The sequence below is a fragment of the Nomascus leucogenys genome, chromosome 11, assembly GCF_006542625.1.
Source record: "Nomascus leucogenys isolate Asia chromosome 11, Asia_NLE_v1, whole genome shotgun sequence".
Taxonomy (NCBI): domain Eukaryota; kingdom Metazoa; phylum Chordata; class Mammalia; order Primates; family Hylobatidae; genus Nomascus; species Nomascus leucogenys.
The window spans coordinates 116,877,405-116,905,291 of NC_044391.1; the positions used below are offsets into that span (position 1 = coordinate 116,877,405).

Below are 27,887 nucleotides of genomic sequence, written 5' to 3' on the forward strand. Positions count from 1 at the left end.
ACAGCTGATTATCACGTTTATAATGATGGTTCACTCATGTAGCTTCGAACTTATTCATACCTACATTTAATTTATAACCACGAATGGGTAGGCAGACGTGTCAAAGACCTTCGGGGGACTCTCCCTCCCCACACCCTTCACTCCCCACACCCCCCAAACCTTCTATACAGAGTCCCCTTGCTTTAAGTCAAAAGGTCAATTCTGGATTAAAACTTGTCCGCACTAAGTTTATAGGAGGTAACATGCAAATAAGGTGATAAGGTTAAAATGACTTGTCAATAGCAAACATTATAAATGTATGCTACTATCTCATTAAGTAGAGGACCTGGAGAAACCATAAAGATAGCAAAAACCCACGCTAAACTTCAAATTTTGTAGTAATTTCATTTTACAGTGGTTGAATTTACCCACCAAATGCTTAATGACCACAAAATGTTTCTTCAACTAAAACTAAAAGATAGGGAATTATAGGAGTTGGGATACATGTTAGATACTAACGATCTTCAAGCTTTGAAGATGTCATTGCATGAAGAAAATTATGGGAAACACTGTTCCCGATAATTACTTACACCCTTAGTGTAACATATGGAGATCACTGTCTCCGATACAGACACTGTGGTAGGTAAAAACTACCTTGTTCTTTATACATTATGGAAGACACTGCTCCCGATAATGTGTTAGGATTGTGACAAAGGTACTGGAAATTTTGCAAAATGGGAATTAGAGTTATACCTTGGATAAACTGAGCTATAAAATTTTGCAGGAGTACTACCACAGCCTTTAAGTGACATTTAGTTATAACTTGGTCACAATTCATTGCATTTAGGAAAACTAGCATTCTTATCTGGTCAGCGCTCGCTTCTTAGCAACCCCTAATTAAATTTAATTCATCTCTAAATCTTAGCTTCAACTTTATTCAATTACATTTGGCTGGCGGCTGTTTTCTAAAACCCTTAAGTGTTGACCATAAATGCAAAACTTCCAGTATCTGTTGGGTTTTATTAGCAGATGCTGCTTTTATTTAAAAAAAAACCGACAGTATAACTGTCATAATTATGGAAGGCACTGCTTCCGATAATTATATTCTATAAAAAAAACACCATTTATAGTGAACTCTGTCACTGATAAATAAACAATAAATATCTCAGTGCCAAAAGGACAGAAAGCTCTCCCCTAAGATTAACACTTTGGCCAAAATTTGGCAGCATATTATTCTTTAAAGTCTGACAAACTGAGTCTGCAACTAAACACCTGAAACTGGTTCTCTTTCAATGTGCTTTGGAAGAAACAAAAATAACAAAGAACTAAATGGAGGCTTATGGGGAAGGGACAGAGGAAAAGAAAATATACTAAGTCTTTGGCTTCTGGTCCCCTCTTTTCATAAATGACATTGAGGTTAACATATTAAGGCCTTATTCCTGCAGTCAACAGTTGAACCTCATTTTATCCAGCAGAAGGACCTCCATTTCAGACCTCATTGGCAAGAAAACAAGCCCATCTCTTCTGAAAGTTCACTGTTTCTTTCAGGAATAAGGACACCAGCTACATTCCTTATGGAAAGGCTTACATCTCATTTGGAGAAGGTCTTTCAACCCAGTATCTCCTATTTAGCATCAAATGAAGTTGGAGGATCACTCGAAGTAAGCAACCACTTACAACCTTCAGCAGAGACCAGCCCTTAGGAGTCAGAGAGATCATGCACATACTGGTTTCTGACATTTTCGTTAACAACAACAGGAAAGAGGCAGTTCCCATTACAAAGCACTTAAAATTCTAGAGATAGGGGAATATTCCATCATGGACATTTTTTAAGTGGTTATTCACTTTAACTTGAAGTACAGGTTATCTACCCTGTATTAAAAGCTGCTGCCTAAAGACATCTAGTAGTACCAAGATGATGGGATGGAATTCTAACATCAGGTTTTGTAGCCCTACTGAACATTTAGCACAATCAGCACAAGTCTAGAAACCAGACTACCCTGCTGTTCTGATGGAAGCTATGGGTATCACATTTAAAACTCATTGTCAATGTCCCAAACGTCACCAGAGAGGGCATTTGCAGCTCCCTGAATAGTCCAAGTAGCTAGAGCCAACTGGTTTCTGAACAGCGTTTCATTAAAAGCACCGTTATTTTGTTTACGCAGTTTCAAGTTCTCCAGTAAAGCTGACAGCGTGTGAGAGCCGGAGCCCCAGAAGACATGGCGGAAAGGAGACTCTTTTGGAGATACGTAGGGAGAGAGGAAGTGATACTCCACCTACGAAAACAACACACAAGGCAATTTACACAGCCCTGTGACTTTTGTAGTAAAACAACTGTTCACTTCAAATGTAAAATGTCCCAAATTTAAGAATGCTGATCAGACTTTTATTTTTTTTTGAGACAGAGTTTCGCTCTTGTTGCCCAGACTGGAGTGCAACGGCGCGATCTCGGCTCACCGGTACCCTCCACCTCCCGAGTTCAAGCGATTCATGCTGGGATTACAGGCGTGAGCCACTGTGCCCAGCTTTTTTTTTTTTTTTTTTTGAGACAGAGTTTCGCTCTTGTTGCCCAGGCTGGAGTACAATGGCGCGATCTCAGCTTACCGTAACCTCCTCTCCTGCCTCAGCCTCCTGAGCAGCTGGAATTACAGGCATGCACCACCACGCCCAGCTAATTTTGTATTTTTAGTAGAGATGGGGTTTCTCCATGTTGGTCAGGCTGGTCTTGAACTCCCGACCTCAGGTGATCCGCTCACCTCGGCCTCCCAAAGTACTGGAATTACAGGCATGAGCCACTGTACCCAGCCAACTGATCAGACTTTCTATAGCAGAGTAAGGAAAAAAGAATGCTGAGAACCAGGCTGATGCTAATCTTCTAAGGTTAAAATTCTAAAGGAGGCTGGGCACAGTGGTTCACGCCTGTAATACCAGCACTTTGGAAGGCTGAGGCAGGTGGATCACCTGAGGTTGGGAGTTCGAGACCGGCCTGGCTAACATGGTGAAACTCCGTTTCTACTAAAAATACAAAAAATGAGCCGGGCGTGGTGGTGGGCACCTGTAATCACAGCTACTCAGGAGGCTGAGGCAGGAGAATCACTTGAACCCGGGAGGCGGAGGGTGCGGTGAGCTGAGATTGTGCCACTGCACTCCAGCTTGGGCAACAACAGTGAAATTCTGTCTCAAAAAAAAAAAAAAAAATTTTTAAAGGAAACTGATTCATTTTACAAATGAAAACTTTAAATGTGTTCAGATTCTTTTCCCCATTGGAGCATACATGGAAGGTTTACAGCAAGTCTCTTCCAAAAAGACTAGGTTTGACTAAGGTCTGAATTAGACAGCAGAAAACAGAAAATGACAGCTAAACCATTAATGCTCCCTTCTTAAAGGAATTCTAGACTCCTAGAGTTTGTCCACTTTGCAGAAGTGTAAGATTTATCAATTATTTTACACATACTTTAGTTCCCCCTTTCCCAAAAGTTCACTTACTCTCATGACACGATCATTGAGTTTCTTCATGACAAATCTGTCTGTTTTCTCAGCATTCCCGAAATCTGTTGTTAGTCTGGAAGTAGCACGGAAAAAGTCTCCACGAGCAGAATACAGCCACTGTAAACTCAGGCCCATTTCCTGAAACAGACATTATTCACTATGAGAAGTTTTATTTCTAAGGACATTCTTTTGTATGCCTTTCTAATTTAACATGTGTTAAGTAAGATTCTGATAAAAGGAACTCGCAGATAAGCTCAAGACTCCGAAAGCACCTTGCACAGGGGTTCCAAGCTCTATGGACTGTGACATACGCTCATATTTGAGCCCAGCATGTAAGAAAACCATTCTCATTAAGAAATTGAACATAATTATATAATCCTATGTGCTATATTGTTTCCCGCTCAGTTCTCCTTTTGGGGGAAAACGTCCCTATAGGGGAGAACATTTTGGTTCAATGTACTTCAGGATCCAGTTATTTCCATCTGGTAAGTTCCATTTTCAACAGTTACAATTAGTTTCAAGAAAGACATAAGAGGCCGGGCGCGGTAGCTCATGCCTGTAATCCCAGCACTTTGGGAGGCCGAGGTGGGTGGATCACCTGAGGTCAGGAGTTCAAGACCAGCCTGGCCAACATGGTAAAACCCCGGCTCTACTAAAAATACAAAAAATTAACTGGGCGTGGTGGTGGGCGCCTGTGGTCCCAGCTACTCGGGAGGCTTAGGCAGGAGAATGGCGTGAACCCAGGAGGCACAGCTTGCAGTGAGCTGAGATCTCGCCACTGCACTTCAGCCTGGCCAACGTGGTAAAATCCCGGCTCTACTAAAAACACAATAACTATCTGGGCATGGTGGCACACGCCTGTAATCCCAGCCACCTGGGGAGCTGAGACAGGAGAATCGCTTGAACCCGGGAGGTGGAGGTTGCAGTGAGCCGAGATCATGTCATCACACGCCAGCCTGGGGGACAAGAGCGAGACTTCGTCTCTCAAAAAAATAAAATAAAAATAAAAAAGATATAAAAAGATTTGGTTATCAGTGATTTACTTCAATTAAGAGATCTGTTAAAAATCAACTCCTAGTACCATAAAACCATCTGGAAGCTACTTAATATCAGTTTTATTAATTTATTTAGAGATGGGATTTTGCTATGTTGCCTGGGCTGGGCTCCAGCAATCCTCCTGCCTCAGCAGAAATAGTTGGTGCTACGGGTATGCACCACCTCACTCTGTTTATCTTCATTTAATGGACTATTTGAATTTTAGATGCGCAGATCAATACGAGATAGAATCCTGCTAGCTGTGCTGTCTTTCCATCTGTGTCACATCCGAGAGGCACACAGCCCAACTCCTTGCTGAGATCTTCATATTCCATGTCCTACTGACGGGCTGCCTGGGAGACATGAGTGACAGAAAACCCGACACTGCTCTGGATTCTGAAACACTTGCTGAGCTCTGTCCTAGGTTCCTAATCCACAGCCTCCCAACTTCTCTCAAACAAGTTACCAATTCTATATACAATTCTACCTCAATTCACTTTAAAATGTACTACGGCTACAATCACCCTTCCAGCAGGAACACAAGGAACACATCACACTTCAAAATACTTGACATTCAGCAATGAAAACATAATTGGAATCAGTGCTCACCTTTATGTCTGCTCTGTATTGGTTCAGATCCCTCACAAAGGAAAGTAGTTGGCTGTTGTACCTCTCGTAGTCCAGGTTCAATTCCACATCATGGGTTAGTTTAATCACCAACTGACCAGCGACCTCTGCAGCTGCTCGTGCCACTTTGTTCAACTCAGGAATCCTCTCAATCAGTTCCTTATAGGTGTCCATGGTGGTACCCAAATAAGGATAATCTGTGTCCTGCAAGAAAACGCAAGGCTCTGGTACTCACGTGAATTCTAAGAGCAAGAGCCTCACATTCTGGCTTCGCCATCGAGGTAACAGTGACTACAGTTCCCGCCTTGCTTCTAACATATTCCTACCCCGATTTACCCCAATTTTATCTCGTTATCTGCTGCTTTAAGTACATTCTTGCTACTTCTCTGAATCTAACCTACTCCTAGAGTGACTAGTTTCTTCCACGTTCTACAGAATCCCTGTTCTATCGTATCATATGCCCTGAATAGACTTCTAGCCAAATTCCTTAAGGCTGTATGTTTTTCTCTCTGGGAAGTGTGGGCCTTTATCAATGAAAAAAGAGAACATACATGAAACATACCTTGAGACAAGGTCTCACTCTGTCACCCAGGCTGGAGTGCGGTGATGCAATCACGACTCCCTGCAGCCTTGAGACGAGGTCTCTCTGTCACCCAGGCTGGAGTGCGGTGATGCAATCACGACTCCCTGCAGCCTTGAGAGACGAAGGTCTCTCTGTCACCCAGGCTAGAGTGTGGTGATGCAATCATGGCTCCCTGCAGCCTTGAGACGAGGCTCTCTGTCACCCAGGCTGAGTGGTGATGCAATCACGGCTCCCTGCAGCCTTGAGACGAGGTCACTCTGTCACCCAGGCTGGAGTGTGGTGATGCAATCACGGCTCCCAGCAGCCTTGAGACGAGGTCACTCTGTCACCCAGGCTAGAGTGTGGTGATGCAATCAAGACTCCCTGCGGCCTTGAGACGAGGCCTCACTCTGTCACCCAGGCTAGAGTGCGGTGATGCAATCACGGCTCCCAGCAGCCTTGAGACGAGGTCACTCTGTCACCCAGGCTAGAGTGCAGTGATGCAATCACGGCTCCCTGCAGCCTTGAGACAAGGCCTCACTCTGTCACCCAGGCTAGAGTGTGGTGATGCAATCACGGCTCCCAGCAGCCTTGAGACGAGGTCACTCTGTCACCCAGGCTAGAGTGTGGTGATGCAATCACGGCTCCCAGCAGCCTTGAGACGAGGTCACTCTGTCACCCAGGCTAGAGTGTGGTGATGCAATCAAGACTCCCTGCAGCCTTGAGACGAGGCCTCACTCTGTCACCCAGGCTAGAGTGCGGTGATGCAATCACGGCTCCCAGCAGCCTTGAGACGAGGTCACTCTGTCACCCAGGCTATAGTGTGGTGATGTAATCATGACTCCCAGCAGCCTTGAGCTCCTGGCTCAAGTGACCCCCTGCCTCAGCCTCCCAAGGAGCTGGGACTACAGATGCATGCCACTGGGCCAGCTTAATTTAAAACATTTTTTGTAGAGATATAGTCTAGGCACGTTACTCAGGCTGGTGTCACTCCTGGCCTCAAGTGATCCGCCCACCTCAGCCACCCAATGTGCCAGAATTATAGATGTGAGTTACTGCACCCAGTCTGATGAAAATATAGTTCAGCTGGACTGTCCAATAGATAGCCACTGCTCACTCGCTCAAGAAATTCAGCCTCAGTTTTTTTGTTGTTGTTAGACAGTCTTGCTCTGTTGCCCAGGCTAGAGTGCAATGGCGCGATCTCGGCTCACTGCAACCTCTGCCCCCCCGGGTTCAAGCAATTCTTCCACCTCAGCCTCCTGAGCAGCTGGGATTATAGGCATGTGCCACGATGCCCAGCTAATTTTTTTGTATTTTTAGTAGAGATGGGGTTTAACCATGTTGGCCAGGGTGGTCTTGAACTCCTGACCTCAAGTGATCCAGCCGCCTTGGCCTCCCAAATGCTGAGATTACAGGTATGACCCACCACACTCAGCCAAGCCTCATTATTAAAACTCATAAAGAAGTTTTAGCAATAAACTCAAATGCTAATTAAGCTAATTGAGATTAACACGTCTATGTTAAAAATGATAATGAAGGAACATGCAATAATTACATTTGTATAACTTCTTTTTTTTTTTTTCTGAGACAGGGTCTTGCTCTGTCACCCAAGCTGGAATGCAGTGGCTACATCTCAGCTCACTGCAATCTCTGCCTCCCAGGTTCAAGCGATTCTCCTGCCTCAGCCTCCTGAGTAGCTGGGGTTACAGGCACGCGCTACCACGTCCGACTAATTTTTGTATTTTTAGCAGAGACGGGGTTTCACCATTTTGGTCAGGCTGGTCTCAAACTCCTGACTTCGTAATCTGCCTTCCTTGGCCTCCCAAAGTGCTGGGATTAAGGGAGGAGACCACCCCTCATATTGTCTTATGCCCAATTTCTGCCTCCAAAGAAAGAAGAAGTAAAAACTAAAAGGCAGAGGCAGACAGCTCAGCGCCGCACCATGGGCCTGGTTAAAGATCGACCCCTGACCTAACCAGTTATCTATAGATTCCAGACATTGTATGGAAAAGCACTGTGAAAATCCCTGTCCTGTTCTGTTCTGTTCTAATTACCGGTGCATGCAGCCCCCAGTCACGTACCCTCTGCTTGCTCAATCGATCACAACCCTCTCACGCAGACCCCCTTAGTGGTAAGCCCTTAAAAGGGTCAGGAATTGCTCACGCGGGGAGCTCAGTTTTTGGAGACGTCAGTCTTGCCAAAGCTCCCGGCCAAATAAGGCCCTTCCTTCTTTAACTCGGTGTCTGAGGGGATTCATCTGCGGCTTGTCCTGCTACAGGATTACAGGAGTGAGCTACCACGTCCAGCACATGTGTATAACTTAAGACATTTTAAGCACTCCAGTAAACTTGGTCTCAAAGTTGATACAAGAAGATCCATGGCCAGGTGTAGTAAGTAGCTCTTGCCTATAATTCAAACAGTTTGGAGGCTGAAAGGGGAGGACTGCTTGAGGCTGCAGTGAGCCATGATTGGGCCACTGCACCCCAGCCTGGGTGACAGAGCAAGTCACCATCATCAAAAAAAAAAAAACAAAACCCAACAACTAAGATATGTGCAAGTTGTCAAAATCAAAATGGAGTCACTAGTGTTAACAAAAATGCAACCCTGAAGAGAAGGGTCTCACCCTTGTATGTCTGATAACAAGGACTAAGGGTTTATTTTTTCCTTTTACAAAAACTACAACCTTACACAAAGGCTACTGCAACCTTGCACCAAAAAAATTCTCTTGTGAGAAAATCTGCCTAGCAACTGCCTGTCAAACTTGGACTGGTGTCACCCTTGTTATTGATCTTGGCAGCCAAGAATAATTACCTCAATTTTGTAATCCTCGTCATTTGTCCTTCAAAAACTTGTTTTCCTTTACCTCTCTGAATATGTGCATAGTTGACTATAGCACAAGCATTCCTACTGCAATGCCCTATTCCCAAATAAAGATCATTTCCTTTTAGAGAGCCTCTCTCCATTTGTCATTTAAATGAACAGACTTACCTCACAAAAACAGAAAGAAACTGCTGGGATTCCAGAATATGCAAGGAAAGGGAAAGCAGCATTGTCTAAAGTGAGTTTCTCACTGCAAAGAGAAAGAATGTGCCTTAGAAAGTGTTCTAAAGAATAGACTGTTCTATCATGCTAGTCCTCCCATCCAAAATAAATTCTTTAGTTGAATATCTTTAGGTGTAAGTTCAATGCAAGGACAGATTTAGATTCTACCTAATGTAGTAGGTAGAATCTCTGCTTTTCTATTAATTTGTTCATTCACTTTTCTCAACTTACACTTTGCTGGCCCAGTTGCTGTCCTGATATAGAGATTGCCCAGTAACCGGATGTTTCACCTGTAAGATAAGAAATTATCATTAAAACTAACCTTTTGGAACTTATTTATTCAGGCTAGTCACTAACATGTTACTTTATAAAAATTTATAAATAGAAAACTTGTATTATATCTTCTTGAAAAGAAATTATGATAGTTAAAACAATCTCTAAGTTATTACTAACTAGGCTCATGTTGTCAGTTCCTTTAGTTATGGTGAGGAAAAAATGTTTTCTTCCTAATTAACATTTTAAAAGTGGGCCTAGGCCGGGTGGGGTAGTTCACATCTGCAATCCCAACACTTTGGGAGGCCGAGGTGGGAGGATCACTTGAGCCCAGAAGTTTGAGACTAGCCTGGGCAGCACAGCAAGACTTTGTCTCTTAAAAAAAAAACAAAAAAAACACAAAAGCCAGGTGCGGTGGCTCATACCTGTAATCCCAGCACTTTGGGAGGCCGAGGTCAAGAGATCATGAGGTCACGGGATCGAGACCATCCTGGCCAACATGGTGAAACCCCGTCTCTACTAAAAATACAAAAATTAGCCAGGTGTGGTGGTGTGTGCCTGTAGCTCCAGCTCCTTAGGAGGCTGAGGCAGGAGAATCGCTTGAACCCAGGAGGTGGAGGTTGCAGTGAGCCAAAATCGCACCATTACACTCCAGCCTGGCGACAGAGGAAGACTCCATCTCAAAAAAACAAACAAAACCACGGTGGCTTACCCACAACTGTAAAAGCCCTCTCTGGGCTTCATACTATGCCTATCTTGTTTCTGGTTTCTTCCTTCTAGTGCATCTTATGCCACCAACCTAACTGGCAAATTCATTATCACCTTGCTTGAGATCCTATAATCCCTAGCATCTCTTGGGATCAAGGCCAGTGTCTGCTATCTGACCTGTTTCTAACTTTACTCACTCCAATATACAGCCTCTAATCCCATTAGGCAAATATTTTCTTTCATATGCTCTCCCTCATTCAAAACTATGGTAATTCTTTATTCAATGAATATTTCGTCCAGCCTTCTCAAAGTATAGTTCAAGTTGATTTAAGCCTTCCTTAGACTGTGACTCTACAGACAACCCCCTGTGGGCACCTGCACTACAGCTCAGGCCTCATGGCGTTTTGCTCTCTATTCCTAAATAGACAACATATTCTTTGAGATTGGGGCCCTCATCTCATATGGTTCAATAGGCAAGTATCCCGTAAATAATGCTGCATAGAATTTATTCTCAATTCCTATGTTTTGTTACTGACTACGGTTTACATATCAGTGTTTTTTATCTCAGGTCGATTCAACGAAAAATTAAGCCATACATTTTTGTAATGAGGTATATACTCACATTTTGCATTGTTTTCTCAATAAGTGTGTACAACAATGGGCTGGCAGAAACCTTGAAGTTGCTGGTACCTGAAAAGAAAGTATTTTATCATTGCCCCTTCTCCATTCCAGTAATTTTCACGCTGCTACTTCTACAACTATAAGTACTTGACAAATAAGACAGTAATCTATATCAGTGGCCCTATGCGACAACTATCCCATTCATCAAGCAGACAAAAGTAATCTTGGTATCAAGCTCTTTAGCAACTATGCTAACTTGACTCAAGTGAGGCTCTTACTACTCCTTGAGTTTGCATACTTTAATCCAAGTGATATTTTTAAAAAACATCAGAGCAGTTAGGCCAGGCATGGTGGCTCACGCCTGCAATCCCAGCACTTTGGGAGGCCCAGGCGGGTGGATCATCCTAGCTAACATGGTGAAACCCCATCTCTACTAAAAATACAAAAAATTAGCCGGGCATAGTGGCGGGCACCTGTAGTCCCAGCTACTCGGGAGGCTGAGGCAGGAGAATGGCGTGAACCCGGGAGGCGGAGCTTGCAGTGAGCCGGGACCACACCACTGCACTCCAGCCTGGGCGACAGAGCGAGATTCCGTCTCAAAAAAAAAAAAAAAAAAAAAAAAAAAAAAAAAAATCAGAGCAGTTTTAGGTTCAGCAGCAAAATTAAGAGAAAGGTACCTAGAGGTCCGACAAATCCACTGCCCCCAAACATGTGCAGCCTCCCCCATTAGCAATTTCATGTTTAACTTTCCGGTTCACCCAGGTTAGAGCTATATATAGTATGCTTGCTATACTCAGCACATTCTGCGGCAAACACACAACAGGGAAATAACTAACCTAAAGAGGTTTAATTGTAACTCTTCCCTTTTTTCCCCTATGTAGACATTTCACTATTCTCAGTTCATCAGCTACATCTGCACCTTCTTTTTTAACCCATTCCTGTTGAATGTACAGCTGCACTTTAAATAACATTCAAAATTTTTGTCAATTTTCTGCTGCCAGTGAAAATTCAAACTCTTCTAGAAGTTTCATTATCCAATATTTCTATCAGTGATGCCACAACGTAACAGGATGTGAATTACTCTCTAAGTACCATTCTATATGGCATGATTTAGTTTCTTCTCACCTCAATATAGTCCAGACTTATGGTCCTACAACTTTAGTGCATCAGAATTACCTGGAATGCTTGTTAAAGTTTTTTGTTTATTTGTTTGGGTTTTTTTGCTTCAGGATACTTTGTCCTTAAGAAAAGAATAGGTTTTTATTCCCCAAGGGTTGCCAAAAAAAAAGCCCAGTTTTTTTGTTTGTTTTTTTTTTGAGATAGAGTCTTGCTCTGCCACCCAGGCTGGAGTGCAATGGCACCATCTTGGCTCACCGCAACCTCTGCCTCCCGGGTTCAAGTAATTCTCCTGCCTCAGCCTCCTGAGTAGCTGGGATTACAGGTGCTTGCCACCACGCCCGGCTAATTTTTGTATTTTTAGTAGAGACAGGGTTTCACCATGTTGGCCAGGCTGGTCTTGAACTCCTGACCTCGGGTGATCCGCCTGCCTTGGCCTCCCAAGTGCTGAGATTACAGGCGTGCACTACCGCGCCCAGCCCAAAAAGCCCAGTTTTTAGACCAACACTCCCATTTCTGACTCAAAGGTCTGAGGTGGACCTGAAAGTTTGCATTTGTAACAGTTCCTGATGCTACTGATCTGGGGGCCACATTGAGAACTACCCACTGCTCTAGACAAGGCAATCATGCTCACTGTGTAACTTGACCGGCTATTTAAAGGAAGGTTAAGATACAGGCTGAGGGCAATGGCTCATGCCTGTAACCACAGCATTTTGGGCAGCTGAAGTAGAATGCTTGAACTCAGGAGTTTGAGACCAGCCTGGGCAACATGGCAAAACCCCATCTCTACAAAAAAAGTTAGCCAGGTGGCTGAAGTGGGAGGATCACCTGAGCTCAGGAGGTCAAGGCTGCAGTGAGCCAAGATTGTGCCACTGCACTCCAGCCTGGGCAATAGAGTGAGACCCTGTCTCAAAAAAAAAAAAAAAAAAAGCTTTCTTCCACTTCAAAGTAGTTTACCTGGCCAGGCACGGTGGCCCATGTCTGTAATCCCAGGCCGAGGCAGGTGGATCGCCTGAGGTCAGGAGTTCAAGACCATCCTGGCCAACATAGTGAAGCCCTGTCTCTACTAAAAATACAAAAAATTAGCTGGGCATGGTAGTGAGCACCTGTAATCCCAGCTACTCAGGAGGCTAAGGCAGGAGAATCGCTTGAATCTGGGAGACAGAGGTTGCAGTGAGCCGAGATCGTGCCATTGCACTCCAGCCTAGGCGACAAGAGCAAAACTCTATCTCAAAAAAAAAAAAAAAAAAAAAAAAAAAAAAAAAAAGTTTACCTGAATTCATAAACAGCTAATGAAAGGGATACTTACCAAGAACTGCTTTATCCAGATTAATATAAGTGAAAGCCTTTAAATGCAAGGACGAAAGGTATCCCTAGAAGAGAAGGGAAAACACTAATAAGTATAAATCTGTTTATTTATCACATACAGTAGCATTAGGGATTCATTTTCAATTCTGGACTCTATTGAGACTAAACGCAAAGGCAAAAATGGTAAAAATCAAACCTATAAAAACATCATTTCTGGATGACAGCCTAAGCCCACAAGCTCAGGTGTCCAATAGGGGAATGGATGATAAAGAATACCTCTAGCCATTCAGTGGCACCAACCGATCCAAAGTCTCCAGCACTCCAACTGGCAAAGATAATGCTTCTGCTGGGCTGAAACCCATCTGAAAGAGAAGAAAGTTAGCTTTACCTTAGGAAAGGTTATACACAGACAAGGATAGAAGGTATCCCACTTAAGATGAATCAGAAGGTCTAATTCCAAGATAGCAGATTCCAAAATCTTTTTTTTCTGAGCCAAAAAAGAAAAAAAAAGAGTAACAAAATCTTTTTTTGAGACCCCAGGTAAAAGAATAAAAGAATAGGAATAATTTTTTTAAAGTAACCTATAAAGAGCAAGACAGCAGATCTGCAAATAAGATTTCGAGTACATAGCAGGGGCCAGTAGTCACCCTTTTACAATCTCATTCTTGGAGTTCCTTAACTTCTGGACCCAGAGATCACTGAAAACAGTGTAAGCATGATGATGCACATCTTGAGAAAAATCTTCAGAGGTAAATCCAAACACTGGATTTTTAAAAAATAATTCTAAAATAAAATAAAAATTCACAAATTTAAGTTACAGGAAGAGTCTGCAGAGAAACTACATTTGTGACAACACCTTTTGGGGTTACATGTATCACACTGCCCTCCACCCTGCCCACTTCCCTCAGTGTATCTTTTTCTCCATTAATGTACTCTGTATTAAAGTTAAGCATTGCAGTTTGCCCTATGACCCAAAGATTCAAGAATGTGACGTGATTTTGAATGTGTGGGTGGGTAGGAGTGTGAAAGAGTGGCAAGTAGGACAGAAAGCCTCAAAAATAAAAGAGGCGGGGTACGGTGGCTCACTAGCAGCATTTTGGGAGGCTGAGGTGGGTGAACCACTTGAGGTCAGACCAGCCTGGCCAACATGACGAAACCCCGTCTCTAGTAAAAATACAAAAATTAGCCGGGCATGGTGGTGGGTGCCTGTAATCCCAGCTACCCAGGAGGCTGAGGCAGGAGAATTGCTTTAAGTCGGGAGGCAGAGGTTGCAGTGAGCTGAGATCACACCACTGCACTCCAGCCTGGGCAACGGAGTGAAACTCTGTCTCAAAAAATAAATAAATGAATAAACAGAACAAAATTTCAATAGCTGTTAGGCCTCAGTACATGAGTAGAGAGGTATGCTACTGCTTTCAAATAGATTGCTTAGGGACTATGATCCGCCTTATCACTCTGGATCCACCAAACTAAGCACTAGGGCTCAATAACTCCACTGTCTCAAATAAACTGGTGATTTCTAGCACAGTTAAGACACTTTATGGAAAGCTCTTTCAAAGGAAAAGGCAGCTACAACAAAAGACAATCTGCCTTGTATTTAAGAACTAGAGTCTAGCATGAGAGAACCACAGGAATGTAGGCAAAGTGAGCAAAGCACAGTATAACATCTAGAACTGTATGTAGTGCGCCAATATTCAAAGGAATCAAAATTTGTACTGCACCTTTTAAGACCATATCTGAGAACACCTGGGCAAGTTTCAATAGGAGAGCTGTGCCTACACCGGATTTTGCAGCTCCAGGGCCCCATGCATCTCTCTGGGCCCCAATTACAACATAGTGATCTTTAAAAAAGAAAAAAGAGGAAGAAAGAACTTACATAATCAGCTTCTAAACTTTTCTAGAATTAGCACATCAGTAGAAAGGTAAAAATGCAGTATATGTATTAAGGATAAAAGAGCCTTACTTCAAATCTGACTAAAAACTCTGGGAATTAAAAATTCACATGAGAATATTAATTTTACCTTACTAGTAGAGCTACTTTTTTCCTATACTACTAATTAATATTTACTGACTACTTAAGTCTAAGGACTTATTTCTTAGTAAGTGTTGGCTATTTTATTGCATTTAAAGTTAACTCCAGGGACCGGCAAACTACAGCCCGCGTGCCCATTCACTACGTACAGTCTGCCTGTTTTCTTGCTCCCACAGAGTTGAACAGCTAAAAGAGAGACTGGATAGCCTGCAAAAGGTTTATTATCTGCCCCCTTAAGAAATTTGCTTATCACTGGTCTAGTCAATAACTTAGAATAGATTTTCTAGTCATAATGGTCAATTTTTAACAAGAATTTCCTAGGGCCTTATTACCTCCCAATAAAACTGACACATAGGCTGGGCGCGGTGGCTCACGCCTGTAATCCCAGTACTTTGGGAGGCTGAGGCAGGCAGATCACCTGAAGTCAGAAGCTCTGACCTCATGGAGCCTGACCAACATGGAGAAATCCTGTCTCTACTAAAAATACAAAATTAGCCAGGCGTGGTGGCACATGCCTATAATCCCAGCTACTGGGGAGGCTGAGGCAGAATGGCTTGAACCTGGAAGGCAGAAGTTGCAGTGAGCCGAGATCACGCCACTGCACTCCAGCCTGGGCAACAAGAGTGAAACTCCTTCTCAAAAAAAAAAAAAAAAAAAAAAAAAAGAAACTGACACATAAACAATTCACTTTAGGACAGACAAGATTGAGCACTTCATAAAACCAAGCCACGCCAGCATTCCTACCCTCCCTCCTTCTCTAGCCACATCCTTCAGAACAGCAAAGAAAACAAAAAAAAGCAGGGGCGGGGCAGGGGGGGGTCTTTACCTGGTTCTACAAATCCTTTAATAACTCCAAAGATGTTAAGAATTTTTATCTCTTTCAGCACATTGCTCACAGTGAGCTTCACATTCTTGCTTTCTGAGGTTACCATCCTACATGTAGAGTCTGTTTTCCAGTCAGAGGGACAGTCTCCTTCCATATTCCTAGAATCAGAAAGCAGGCGTAAGTTCTGAGTTATTGTTCCTTGCCCAAGGTTTACTTCTGTCCAGTGAAGTTCTAGATTAAGAGGACATATAAACAAAACTTACTCTCGGCCCAGTGCAGTGGCTCACCCCTGTAATCCCAGCACTTTGGGAGGCCGAGGCAGGTGGATCACAAGGTCAGGAGTTCAAGACCAGCCTGACCAACATGGTGAAACCCCGACTCTACTAAAAATACAAAAATTAACTGGGCATGGTGGCGTGCGCCTGTAATCCCAGCTACTAAGGAGGATGAGGAGGAGAATCGCTTGAACCTGGGAGGCGGAGGCTGCAGTGAGCCGAGATCATGCCACTGCACTCCAGCCTGGGTGGCAGAGCACAATTCCTGTTTCAAAAAAACAAAACAAAACAAAACGAAAACAAAAAAACTTCCTCTCTAGTGGTGAACCATTTGCGTCTTACTTTGATCTGTAGGCAGCCAATTGAAAACCATTAATTAAGCAATATTTTAAAACACTTCTCTAACTATGCCTTTCTGCCAGACATAGTTACGTAGTTTATATTTGGAATACACACCAAGATGGACTCAAAATGAAGTTCTTCTAATATATAAAAGAATATTAATACATTTTTATGTTTCCCAACTGTCACCACTAACAAGGATAGTACACATTCTTAGCTCAGTTATAAAAAATATTCCTCAGCTGGGTGTGGTGGCTCATGCCTGTCATCCCAGCACTTTGGAAGGCTGAGGCAGAATTCGTTGAACCCAGAAGGTGAAGGTTGCAGTGAGCCAGGATCGCGCCACTACACTCCAGCCTGGGCAACAGAGTGAGACTGTCAAAAAAAAAAAAAAAAAAAAAAAATCCTGTGCTTCCCCTATCTAATTCCTCTGTGTTACCCAAGTAATAGCTGCTCCTAAGGGGGCTTACTTACATAAATATAGGTTGAAACATTATTACTCCCCTACTACATAAGGATAAGATGGGACGCTGGCTTCACAGGTTGGTTACGACTTGCAGGTGGTAGGTAGAATGAGTCAACAAAAATCACCTATGCTAAATGCCTCTTAGCGTTATCAATAGTCATAGTATGTTACACACTCCTTCCCACGTTAAATGCCTCTTAGCATGATCAATAGTCATGGTATGTTACACACTCCTTCCCATGCTAAATGCCTCTTAGCATGACCAATAGTCATGGTACGTTACGCACTCCTTCCCATGTTTAATGCCTCTTAGCATGATCAATAGTCATGGTATGTTACACACTCTCCTACGCTAAAGGCCTCTCAGCATGATCAACAGTCATGGTATTTCATATACTCCTTATATACTGATGTTCTTCATTTGAGACTATCAAGTAGAATATATTTTCACTATCCAATTATGTTAAAGAAACAGGATCAGAGAGCCTATGTCATACAGGAGATAAATGCTTTCATAAAGGTCTGAAACTAGATCTCCATCCTATAATAACAGGAAATGATAAATATATCCACATCCAAATCAAAATTAATGCTACGGACTCTAATGGAACTGGGCTCTGTTTTTAAAAAGAGACACTAACTACAGGGAGGATATCGAGAGGAGCGGGCCATGACCACAAATGGTTTCTCTGGAGACCATCATGAGAAGCGAGGCTTCTCAATCTGTAGACAAGGTAACTGGAATCACACCGTATTGCTTAGGAGAAAAATCCAGACAAATGGATGTTTCAGGGAATAGGATTTTATCCCAATATGAATTCTAACAGATTCTCTCCACTAACTGAATGGGTTGCCATAGGCATCGTGCTTCAGCACAGAAGTAGTTGAGCAGAAGCTATGCCAGGAATCTTGCACAAGGAATTCACTAGGTTTATAAGTCTCCTTATTCTCCTGCGTTTATAAGTCCAAAGTCCATTATTAAGATCTCTTTATAGAGAAAAATTCATTTTTATCTGTACCAAGGTAACAGCTAACCATCCTCCAAATTCCCAAATGTGGAAAATTATAATCATGTTTCACATTTTAATCAACATATTACCATTCTTCCCTAATCATAAAACCTCACTATGCAAGACCGCTTTCAAATAAAAACTTACCCAAACAGCTTTTCTGCAGCAGCTCTGGAGATTGTCTGGACGGGTATATTAGGCAATCCTGATGACCGAGATGGTGGAAACTGGGTGTGATTGAAGGAAGGGAATCCAGGTGTGTAAGGGTCACCTGTCCCCAGATGAGCCTAGGAAAACAAAAGAGCAATTCACCCCATCACAGACTTCCTCAAAAGTTCTCTGTAAGATTCAGATTTGGTATAAGGCTGCAGCCCAGCCTTACTTGAAGCCTCAAAAATCTGAGTGGCTCTGCAATGTGAATCCTGTTTTCATGGCACATGGAAATTCTCAATTCAAGGCACTATTGACAAAGTACTTTTAGCAACAAATAATAAAGCCTCAAAGTCAACATAATCTATCTTCTTGCTTACTGCTAACACCCTCCCAGAAAAAAGAGCATTTAAGGAAGACACAGTGCTATTTCTGCTAATACAGGAATCCAAGAACAATTCAAAGAACTCAAAACGGTGATTTACTCAAGAAATAACTCACATGTCCAAAGAATGAAAGTTCTGCGTTAACAATGGGAAATTTAGTCTGGTCCATGTATATCAAGACACCAATTGCATTTAAGCTTTCAGCATTTGCAACCTAAAAGAAAACATACAAAGCTCAGAAAATGAAGATCTAATTATACGAAATGAGAATACATCCTGGACATTATGCTAATGGCCAAATGGTTACAGAGGACTAAACTTTTAATACTTCCAAATATTTCAAATTGTTTATCTGGTAATTTGTTAATTGTTTCCTGAAAAATTAACTCACTTGTTTGCAAAATAAGAATAACAATGGGCCGGGAGTGGTGGCTCACGCCTGTAATCCCAACACCTTGCAAGGCTGAGGCAGGGGGATCACGAGGTCAGGAGTTCGAGACCAGCCTGGCCAACATGGTGAAACCCTGTCTCTACTAAAAATACAAAAATTAGCTGGGCGCAGTGGCTGGCGCCTGTATTCCCAGCTATTGGGGAGGCTGAGGCAGGAGAATCGCTTGAAACCATAAGGCAGAGGTTACAGTGAGCCGAAATTGCGCCACTGCACTCCAGCCTGGATGAAAGAGCAAAACTCCCTCTCAAAAAAAAAAAAAAAAAAAAAAAAGAATAACAAAGGCCAGGAGTGGTGGCTCACGCCTGTAATCCCAGCAATTTGGGAGGCCGAGTCAGGTGGATCACCTGAGGTCAGGAGTTCAAGACCAGCCAGGCCAACATGGTGAAACCCTGTCTCTACTAAAAATGCAAAAATTAGCCAAGCATGATGGTGGGCACCTATAATCCCAGCTACTCGGAAGGCTGAGGCAGGAGCATCACTTGAACCCGGGAGGCGGAGGTTGCAGTGAGCTGAGATCACGCCACTGCACTCCAGCCAGGGTGACAGAGACTCCGTCTCAAAAAAAAAAAAGAAAAGAAAAATAACAAAAACCCCATCTAAGACAACCACTTTCTTGAGTCTCACTCTGTCACTCAGGCTGGAGTGGCATAAGTCACATCTCACAATCTCCAGGGCTCAAGCAGTCCTCCCACCTCAGCCTCCCAAAGTGTTGGGATTACAGGTGTGAGCCCTGCCACTTTTTTAAAAATGCAGAAATCACCACTGTCTTTTGATATGTTCCACTCTAGTTCCTTGTGTATGTTTGGCTATTAATTTTCCTTTTTATAAAACATGCTTTTAGATGAATTCTGTATATGCATAAAACTGAGTTATACAGAGAAATAGCTTTCACTTAAGCACTTCTGATTGGGTAAGTGGAACTTAACTTCATTTGTTGAGCATTTTAATAAATTGTATTATCTGGTATGAGAGTTTAAGATTGTTGGTTTTCAGAATATAAGAATATTAATAAGAAATATCACTTACCTGAAGAGTAAGATACCAAAGTACTGTATTTAATATTATAATAACTCATACTCACCTTTTCTGCAAAGGTGATTTTCCCTGCTCTGACAATCACTAGAGATCCATTCACAGGAGTGTCTAAATCCTCAAAATCTTCTTTAGTACCAAAATTAGCATGGACCAGTTTACCCTAGAACAAAGACATTAGATTTAATGAGCATTATGGTATCGGAACAGCTCCAAAATCTTGAGACAGAAGAGTTTTATAGATCAAACCTAAGACAGGCAACCCAAGTAAGTAATAAAAGGAGGCCAAGGCCTAAAAAAGACATGAGTTCTAAAAAACTTTACAACTTTTAGGTCAGAGCTATTGGAATAAAATCAAGATTTTTGGCCTCCTATGTCTTTCATGCTTTCATCCCATGCTGCCTTTCATCTGAAGGGCATTTAGATTAAGGAGGCCTATGCAGGCTGGTCATGGGACTGGAGGCCTGGAACAATCTTAGCCTTGAGGACATCATAGAAATAGGTTTTAACTGAAAGGTCTGATAATAAATCTGTCCCAAAATTAAAACACCATCTATTACAACAAAGTGACTTGCACACACCAACTTTAGATGTGTCATTATGTTCCTAAGCTAGTAAGAATCCAGATGAACAGCTATAAACTGACACTAACAACCAAGCACCTCACTACAGAAAGCTTGAAGTTGAACAAAAATCTTCAATGTTCTTTAACAGAACAATCTACCCATCTCTAAACTCCTGGCTTATAGGTAGCCAGGCAAAGGGATAAAGCACAAGTATCCAGAAAGGCAAGGAATCAACATAGAACGGCACCTGCCCCAAAAGGCATCCACTAGATACACCTGACTTACGAACGCGATTTTTTTTTTTTTTTTTTTTTTTTTTTGAGATGGAATTTCGCTCTTGTTGCTCAGGCTGGAGTGCAATGGCGCAATCTCCGCTCACTGCAACCTCCACCTCCTGGCTTCAAGCGATTCTCCTGCCCCAGCCTCCCAAGTAGCTGGGATTACAGGCACCCACCACCACACCTGGCTAATTTTTGTATTTTTAGTAGAGTTCACCATGTTGGCCAGGCTGGTCTCTGACCTCAGGTGTTCTGCCCACCTTGGACTCCCAAAGTGCTGGGATTATGGGCGTGAGCCACCACGCCCAGCCACAAATGTAATTTTTAAGCTGAAAATTATTCCATCTATCTGTTCTCTATTTCTGTGTTAATTTGACTGTATTTGCCTAAATTTAAAAAGATCAAGGGCTAAGCGCAGCAGCTTACTCCTGTAATCCCAGCACTTTGGGAGGCCGAGGGTGGTGAATCGCTTGAGCCCAGGAGTTTCAATTCAAGACCAGCCTGGCCAACATGGCAAAACCCTGTCTCTACCAAAAAATAAAAATAAAAAATAAAAATTAGCTGGACGTCTCAGCTACTCGGGAGGCTCACTTGAGCCTGGGTGGTGGTGGAGGTTGCAGTGAGCCAAGCTCACGCCACTGCACTCCAGCTAGGGCAACAGAGTGACACCCTGTCTCAAAACAAAAACAGAAAAAGATCAAGCATTAACGAATCAAGCTAAGACTAGGCCCCAGCCAAGATGGATATTTACATCTGCCCCCACAGGGAGGATGTGCATTTGTTTAGCAAATACTACTATGTATGTCAGCCATTCTCCAAAGCTCTGCGACATGGCAGTAAATAGAACTAACCCATGGTTCTTCATCTGGCTCACATTCTAATGGAAACAAAGGCATACATAATGTCAGCTGCCAGCAGTACTATGAAGAAAAAATAAGCAGGACATGGGGAAAGTGATTAGAGAGAGAAGACAATGCATGTTGACTGTGTCATTAGAGGGTTGAAAACCAAAATATCTCATGATCATTTACATTTTACAAGGAAATTTATAATTCCTAAGAACAGAAAAGATGAGTTTTGAATGATTCAATAGAGAAGAGTCTCAAGCACTGCTTTGTCTTACTTACAGTAACTGTTGCAGCCTTACTATATGCCACATAACCCCCAGGATTCTCCACCAGGTAAACAAGTCTACCGTTCTTATCAACTATGATCACCGAGTTTTGAGCGCTGTTAAAAAGATTAAGTTAAAATAAGCCTAAGGTCATCTTCCAAAAAACACAATAGCTTACATTTAGTATGTCTAGCATTATTTGGCTTGAGGAAATTTACCTCTAAATCTTAAGCTTGATTTTTACTTTAAAAGCCTTTGGGCCACATGCGGTGGCTCACGCCTGTAATCCCAGCACTTCCGGAGGCAGGCGGATCACCTGAGGTCAAAAGTTCGAGACCACTCCACCTCTACTAAAAATACAAAAATTAGCTGGGCGTGGTGGCGTGCGCCTGTAATCCCAGCTGCTCTGGAGGCTAAAGCAGGAGAATCACTTGAACCCAGAAGGCAGAGGCTGCAGTGAGCAGAGATTGTGCCACTGCACTCCAGCCTGGGCAACAGAGCGAGACCCCGTTTCAAAAAAAAACAATAACAAAAACTCTTTGCTATACTTAGCACACCTGAAAATAGCTACTTGTATAAAAATAAGTTTACCATCTTTCAACATACCTGTCTTTGACCTGAATCTTAACAAAATGTTGATCACGCCAGACTTTGCTGAGTTTAAATTCACGAAACTGATTTTCAACATACAATGCAAGATTTTCATCTTTTTGAGATCCAGCCTCACGAGGGACATATGAATTTTCATTCAGCAGCCTGGAGGAGAAAATATCTTTTAAATGAACTTAAGTTTAATTTAAAATAAACATGTAACTCAAGGATTAAACAAATTGTTTTGAAAGCAAAATACTATCCCTCATAGTTCAGATAAATGAACTGTGACCCAAAACTTCCAGACTGATCAGAATAACACAAAAGAAAAAAAACTGTGCCCCAAATCTTATAACTTCAAAGCTTCTTTACTCACTACAAAGCACTCCTTCAAGAGCCTCATCATAACACAACGTATCTGCTTAGGGTAGTTGTAGGGGAAATGAGCAGCTTCCAGGAGATCTACTATAAAATCTAAGATAGTAATACTGTGCTGAACAGAGTGCGTAGCTTCAGCTCTCACCTACTTGTGAAGCATCTGAATACCCTGAAGCAGAACTGCTCCTTGGTCCCATCTCCCACAGTTCTCTTTACTCAGCATATTAGTTCTTACATTTTTGTGCAGTGGACTATACTCTCACTTTATCCATAAGGTCTGGTGTATAGTAAATAAACACAAAACCATCAACTAGATGAAGTAGAAAATGCCATAACTTAAGACTAAAGAATTATGGTACCACTGTAACTGTAGGAAAAGATAAATGTATTCTTTGCACAGAGGCATGTATGTGCAAAGACAGTAAAACTCTATGGACAAGTGTTACAGCTCTTTTAGAATTTGTCTAGCATGCTTTCTCGTTTTTGCCAGAAAGCCCATTAAAAATAAAATAAATAAATAAATAAATAGAAAATTAAAAATTTGGCCAGGTGCAGTGGCTCACGCCTATAATTCCAGCACTTTCGGAGCCAAGACAGGAGGATCATCTGAGGTCAGGAGTTCGACACCAGCCTGGCCAACATGGTGAAATCCCGTTTCTACAAAAAAAAAAAAAAAAAAAAACCTCACAAAAATTAGCAGAGCGTGGTGGCACAAGCCTGTGATCTCAGCTACTCAGGAGACTGAGGTAGGAGAATTGCTTGAACCTGGGAGACAGAGGTTGCACTGAGCTGAAATCATGCCACTGCACTCCAGCCTGGGCAGCACATAAGACTCCATCTCAAAATAAACAAGTAAATAAATAAAAATCTAAGAACAGACCGGCCTGGGAGACATGGTGAGACTCTGTCTATTTAAAAAAAAAAAAAAAAAAAAATTAGCTAGGTGTGGTGCTGCGTGCTTATAGTCCCAGCTACTCAGGAGGCTATGGTGGGGGAATGAAGCTGCGGTGAGATGAGAGCGTGCCACCGTATTCCAGCCTCCACCAGAGGGAGACATTGTCTCTGGATACTGACTGGCCTAGGGGTTAATGGGTGAGTATCACAGAAATTAAGAAGCACTAGAGACTTAAGTCAGGCAGTTACCCATGATCTAGGAGATGAAAAAGGCTACTTCTGGCATGTGTTGCTTCCTAAAAAAGAGAAAAGCTACTGATGTCCTTGTTAGCAAAACAGAGCTTAGTACAACGTTACAAGAGGTTAAGAAGAAAAATCAGAGCCAGAGAATGACAGCAAGCAATAAGCTACAAAGATGGGGAAAACATCAAGGGCCTATGAATTTTTTAAGAAAAAGGAGACTCCCCAGAGAAGTCCTACCTTTTTCCTTACCAGTATAGTTTCAGTTTTTTACAGGCCCCTTCCCCTCTTTAGCTAAACATGACAAGTCTTGTCTTCTCTAAAAAGCCGTTCCCCACAGTGTCACCGTTATTGTTTCCCTGTGGCCTATCATAATTCCTGAATTACTTGTCTAGATACTTGCAAAGTAGCTCACACTCACTTGATGGTGCTGGTGAAGTCTGTGGTGTCCAGCTTCTCTGACAACTTTTTCTTCAGGTCATCCCAATATAAGCGAGGTGCTGCACGGAAGTCCTCTCCTGGTTCCTCCCTCACTGGAGACTCGGTTCCTGCCAGTCTCTCACACTCGGTTTTTGGTTCTACCCCTTTACAATAGCCCAAGTAGCCAATCATAAATCCTAAAGAGACAAAGTTCCAGAGCTGAACTCAGAATTTCATTTGTAATCTATCCCTGTTAATCTGTTAATATTTTCAGGTAAGCCTTAAAAATACTGGTTTTCATCAAATTCTAAGTAGTTGTAAAGTATATAATGCATCTCAGTTTTGTATACTTTAAACCACTTAATAAATTATATACTAACTTTATTTCAAATAGTTACCTATTCAAAACATAGGTAGTTTTTTCCAAAAGACCTCCTTGAAACGTTAGACTGAGCTTCTACACCACCAGTATCCTGCATATAATTTTTAGCATAACATTTGCTTCCTGGTGGAGTGGGAGCAAACAAAAAAATACATAAATAAAAAGAAAACACTTGCACATCGTATTGAAATAACTCATGGGTCTCTCTTTCCAACAGATTAAATTCAATGACAGGCATAGAATCTACTCATGATTGTCTTCCTAGTGGCACTTAAAAAGGCATAAAGTGGACGGGAAAGTGGCTCATGCCTGTAATCCCAGCACTTTGGGAGGCTGAGACGGGCAGATCACGAGGTCAGGAGTTAGAGACCAGCCTGACCAACATGGTGAAACCCTGTCTCTACTAAAAATACAAAAATTAGCCAGCTGTGGTGGTGCACACCTGTAGTCCCAGCTACTTAGGAGGCTGAGGCAGAAGAATCGCTTGAACCCGGGAGACGGAGGTTGCAGTGAGCCGAGATCACGCCACTGCACTCCAGCCTGGGCCACAGAGTGAGACTCCATCTCAAAAAAAAAAAAAAAAACTAGCCAGGTGTGGTCGTGGGCGCCTATAGTCCCAGCTACTCAGGAGACTAAGGCAGAGAATCGCTTAAACCTGGGAGGCCAAGGTTGCAGTGAGCCAAGATGGTGCCACTGCACTCTAGCCTAGGAAATAGAGTAAGACTCTGTCTCCAAAAAAAAAAAGGCACAAAATAACTATATGCTGAGCTGAAATAACAGACTTCCCAGAGTTGGTTATGGAAAACATTGAAGTTTGGAATGGTCATTCTTACCAATCAAGAAAAAGACGATCACAGCAATAGCCCCATAGCAGATATTTCCACTACACCTTTTCGGTTTTGTGACATTGGCCTTTGTATTATTGTCAGCATTTTCTTCTTCATCTACGGCAAGTTTCATCTCCACATGACTGTTATCGCCATCTACTTGCCGAGCCAGGCTGAACCGGGTATATGACAATGGCTCTCCACCAAACTGTTTTGGGGAAGAAGGCATGATGAAGAACAGGCACAGGAATGTTTAGGAAAAGCTCGTTTAGGTATATGCTTGTTATTGGGCCATTACTATGACTCGCTATATATTCCTCAGGGTGTTCTCCTTTCAAACCAACATTCTTCCCCGGGCCCAGTCAAGGGCTAGTTCACACTGGCCTTCTCAGTCGGCCTCTCCTTTTTTGTAAATTTTTTTTTTTTTTTTTGAGACAAAGTCTCCCTCCCTCTCCCAGGATGGAGTACAGTGGTGTCATCATAGCACACTGCAGCCTCAAAATCCTGGGCTCTACTGATTCGCCCACCTCAGCCTCCTGAGTAGCTGGGACTAGGGGCACAAATCAGTTCAGGATACTATGCAGTAACCCAGACCATGATGCTGGTGGGAGCAAGGGAGCAAGAATAAAACAAAGTTATAAATAAGCAGAAATTCTGACTAAGCATTAAGAGAGAAGACAGAAAAGAGAGAATAGGCCAGATGCGGTGGCTCACGCCTGTAATCCCAACACCCTAGGGGGCTGAGGCAGACAGATCATTTAAGGTCAGGAGTTTGAGACAAGCCTGACCAACATGGTCTCACTAAAAATCCAAAAATAAAAAAACCCACTAGCTGGGCATGGTGTCGCACGCCTGTAATCTCAGCTATCCAGGAGGCTGAGGCAGGAGAATCGCTTGAACTCAGGAGGCGGAGGTTGCAGTGAGCTAAGATTGCACACTGCATTCCAACCTGGGCAACAGAGCCCAGGCTGAGACTCCATCTCAAAAAATAAAATAAAAATAAATAAATAAATAAATAAATAAATAAATAAATAAATATATATATATATATATAAATAAGAGAGAATCGAGGTCTAGACAGTGTGTTAAGAGTTAGGCTCCTTCTCGTCATGGCCTGGATGGCTGTCTTTTCTGTATGTTCTTTCAGCTTTCGTTCATACTGTCTACTCAATGTTTCTTAAAATTTCATTTTTTTTTTTTTTATGGAGATAGGCTTGCTATGTTGCCCAGGCAAGTCTCAAGCTGCTCAAGTGATCCTCCTGCCTCACCTCCCAAACTGCTGGGATTACAGGAGTGAGCCACCATGCTTGGCCTCATTCAGCCTTTGCTTTTTTTTTTTTGAGACGGAGTCTCACTCTGTTGCCCAGGCTGGAGTGCAATGCCGTGATCTCAGCTCATTGCAACCTCCACCTCCCGGGTTCCAGCAATTCTCCTGCCTCAGCCTCGCGAGTAGCTGGGACTACAGGCATGTGCCATGACATTCAGCTAATTTTTTTTTTTTTTTTAATCTTTAGTAGAGACGGAGTTTCACCATGTTGGTCAGGCTGGTCTTGAACTCCTGACCACAGGTGATCCACCCACCTCAGCCTCCCAAAGTGCTGGGATTACAGGCGTGAGCCACAGCGCCAGGCAAGCCTTTGCTTTTTACCTCTCCTACTAAAATATTTTGATCAGGGCTTTCTTTAATTCATCTTATCTACTAAGCTGTACCCCTCTACCACACCCAGAACCACTCTGAGAATTCTTCCAAGACTTTCCATAATTAACCCTACTGAAGGCTGAACTCTTTGTGAGATCAGTTATGCCTCAAGACCACCAATTCAAATGTAAATGAATACCTGATAATAGATTGGGGTTATTATTTCATACTTACTCAGTTAAAGTCATGCTTGTATATTTCACATTCTTGCAGATGCAGAAATACAACTGAAAATATCTTACCAAGTTAGAGAACGCTGATCTAGCTTGATCCATCATTCTGAACTGCCACACAGAAGAACCTAGGTATCAGAATAGAGAATTATTGAGAAAGACACTACTGTATCAGATTAGTGAGCTTTCTATTACCAGGCTAAATGATATATCAAATTTTTAAAATACATTATCGCTTTTCTAGAAAAGGTATTTAACCATAGTTTACATGACAACTAAATTAAGTGGGATCCTTTTTAAAGTTTGTTATATATGTAATTCTTTTTTTTTCTTTTTGTAGAGACAAGGTCACCCTATGTTGCCCAGGCTGGTCTTGAACTCGTGGCCTCAAACAATCCTCCCACCCTGGCCTCCCAAAATGCTGCAATTACAGGTACGAACCACTATGTTCTGAGTAGACAAAAGTGACACATACTGCCGGGTGGGGTGGCTCACACCTGTAATCCCAGCACTTTGGGAGGCTGAGATGGGTGGATCACCTGAGGTCAGGAGTTCAAGACCAGCCTGGCCAACATGGAGAAACCGTCTCTACTAA

The 27,887-nt window shown here is 42.6% G+C and overlaps 1 protein-coding gene and 1 non-coding gene across 2 annotated transcripts; one reads left to right on the forward strand and one right to left on the reverse strand.

The window, feature by feature from the left end:
- Positions 1 to 1,707: 1,707 nt before the first annotated feature.
- Positions 1,708 to 27,420, reverse strand: TFRC (transferrin receptor). The gene is made up of 18 exons (XM_030823010.1): positions 27,362 to 27,420; positions 25,427 to 25,628; positions 24,213 to 24,408; positions 22,295 to 22,444; positions 21,702 to 21,804; positions 19,780 to 19,893; positions 18,363 to 18,461; positions 17,859 to 17,998; positions 15,619 to 15,776; positions 14,482 to 14,601; positions 13,037 to 13,122; positions 12,762 to 12,825; positions 10,338 to 10,405; positions 8,966 to 9,024; positions 8,681 to 8,762; positions 5,113 to 5,334; positions 3,466 to 3,606; positions 1,708 to 2,255 (listed from the first exon to the last, which is right to left on the reverse strand). Exons 1-18 carry the CDS (start codon positions 27,395 to 27,397, stop codon positions 2,013 to 2,015), a joined length of 2,283 nt encoding a protein of 760 aa, XP_030678870.1. The 5' UTR covers positions 27,398 to 27,420; the 3' UTR covers positions 1,708 to 2,012.
- LOC115837395 lies at positions 23,095 to 23,156 on the forward strand. Its single transcript, XR_004032440.1, has one exon. It is a non-coding gene; the product is annotated as a U7 small nuclear RNA (small nuclear RNA).
- Positions 27,421 to 27,887: the final 467 nt, after the last annotated feature.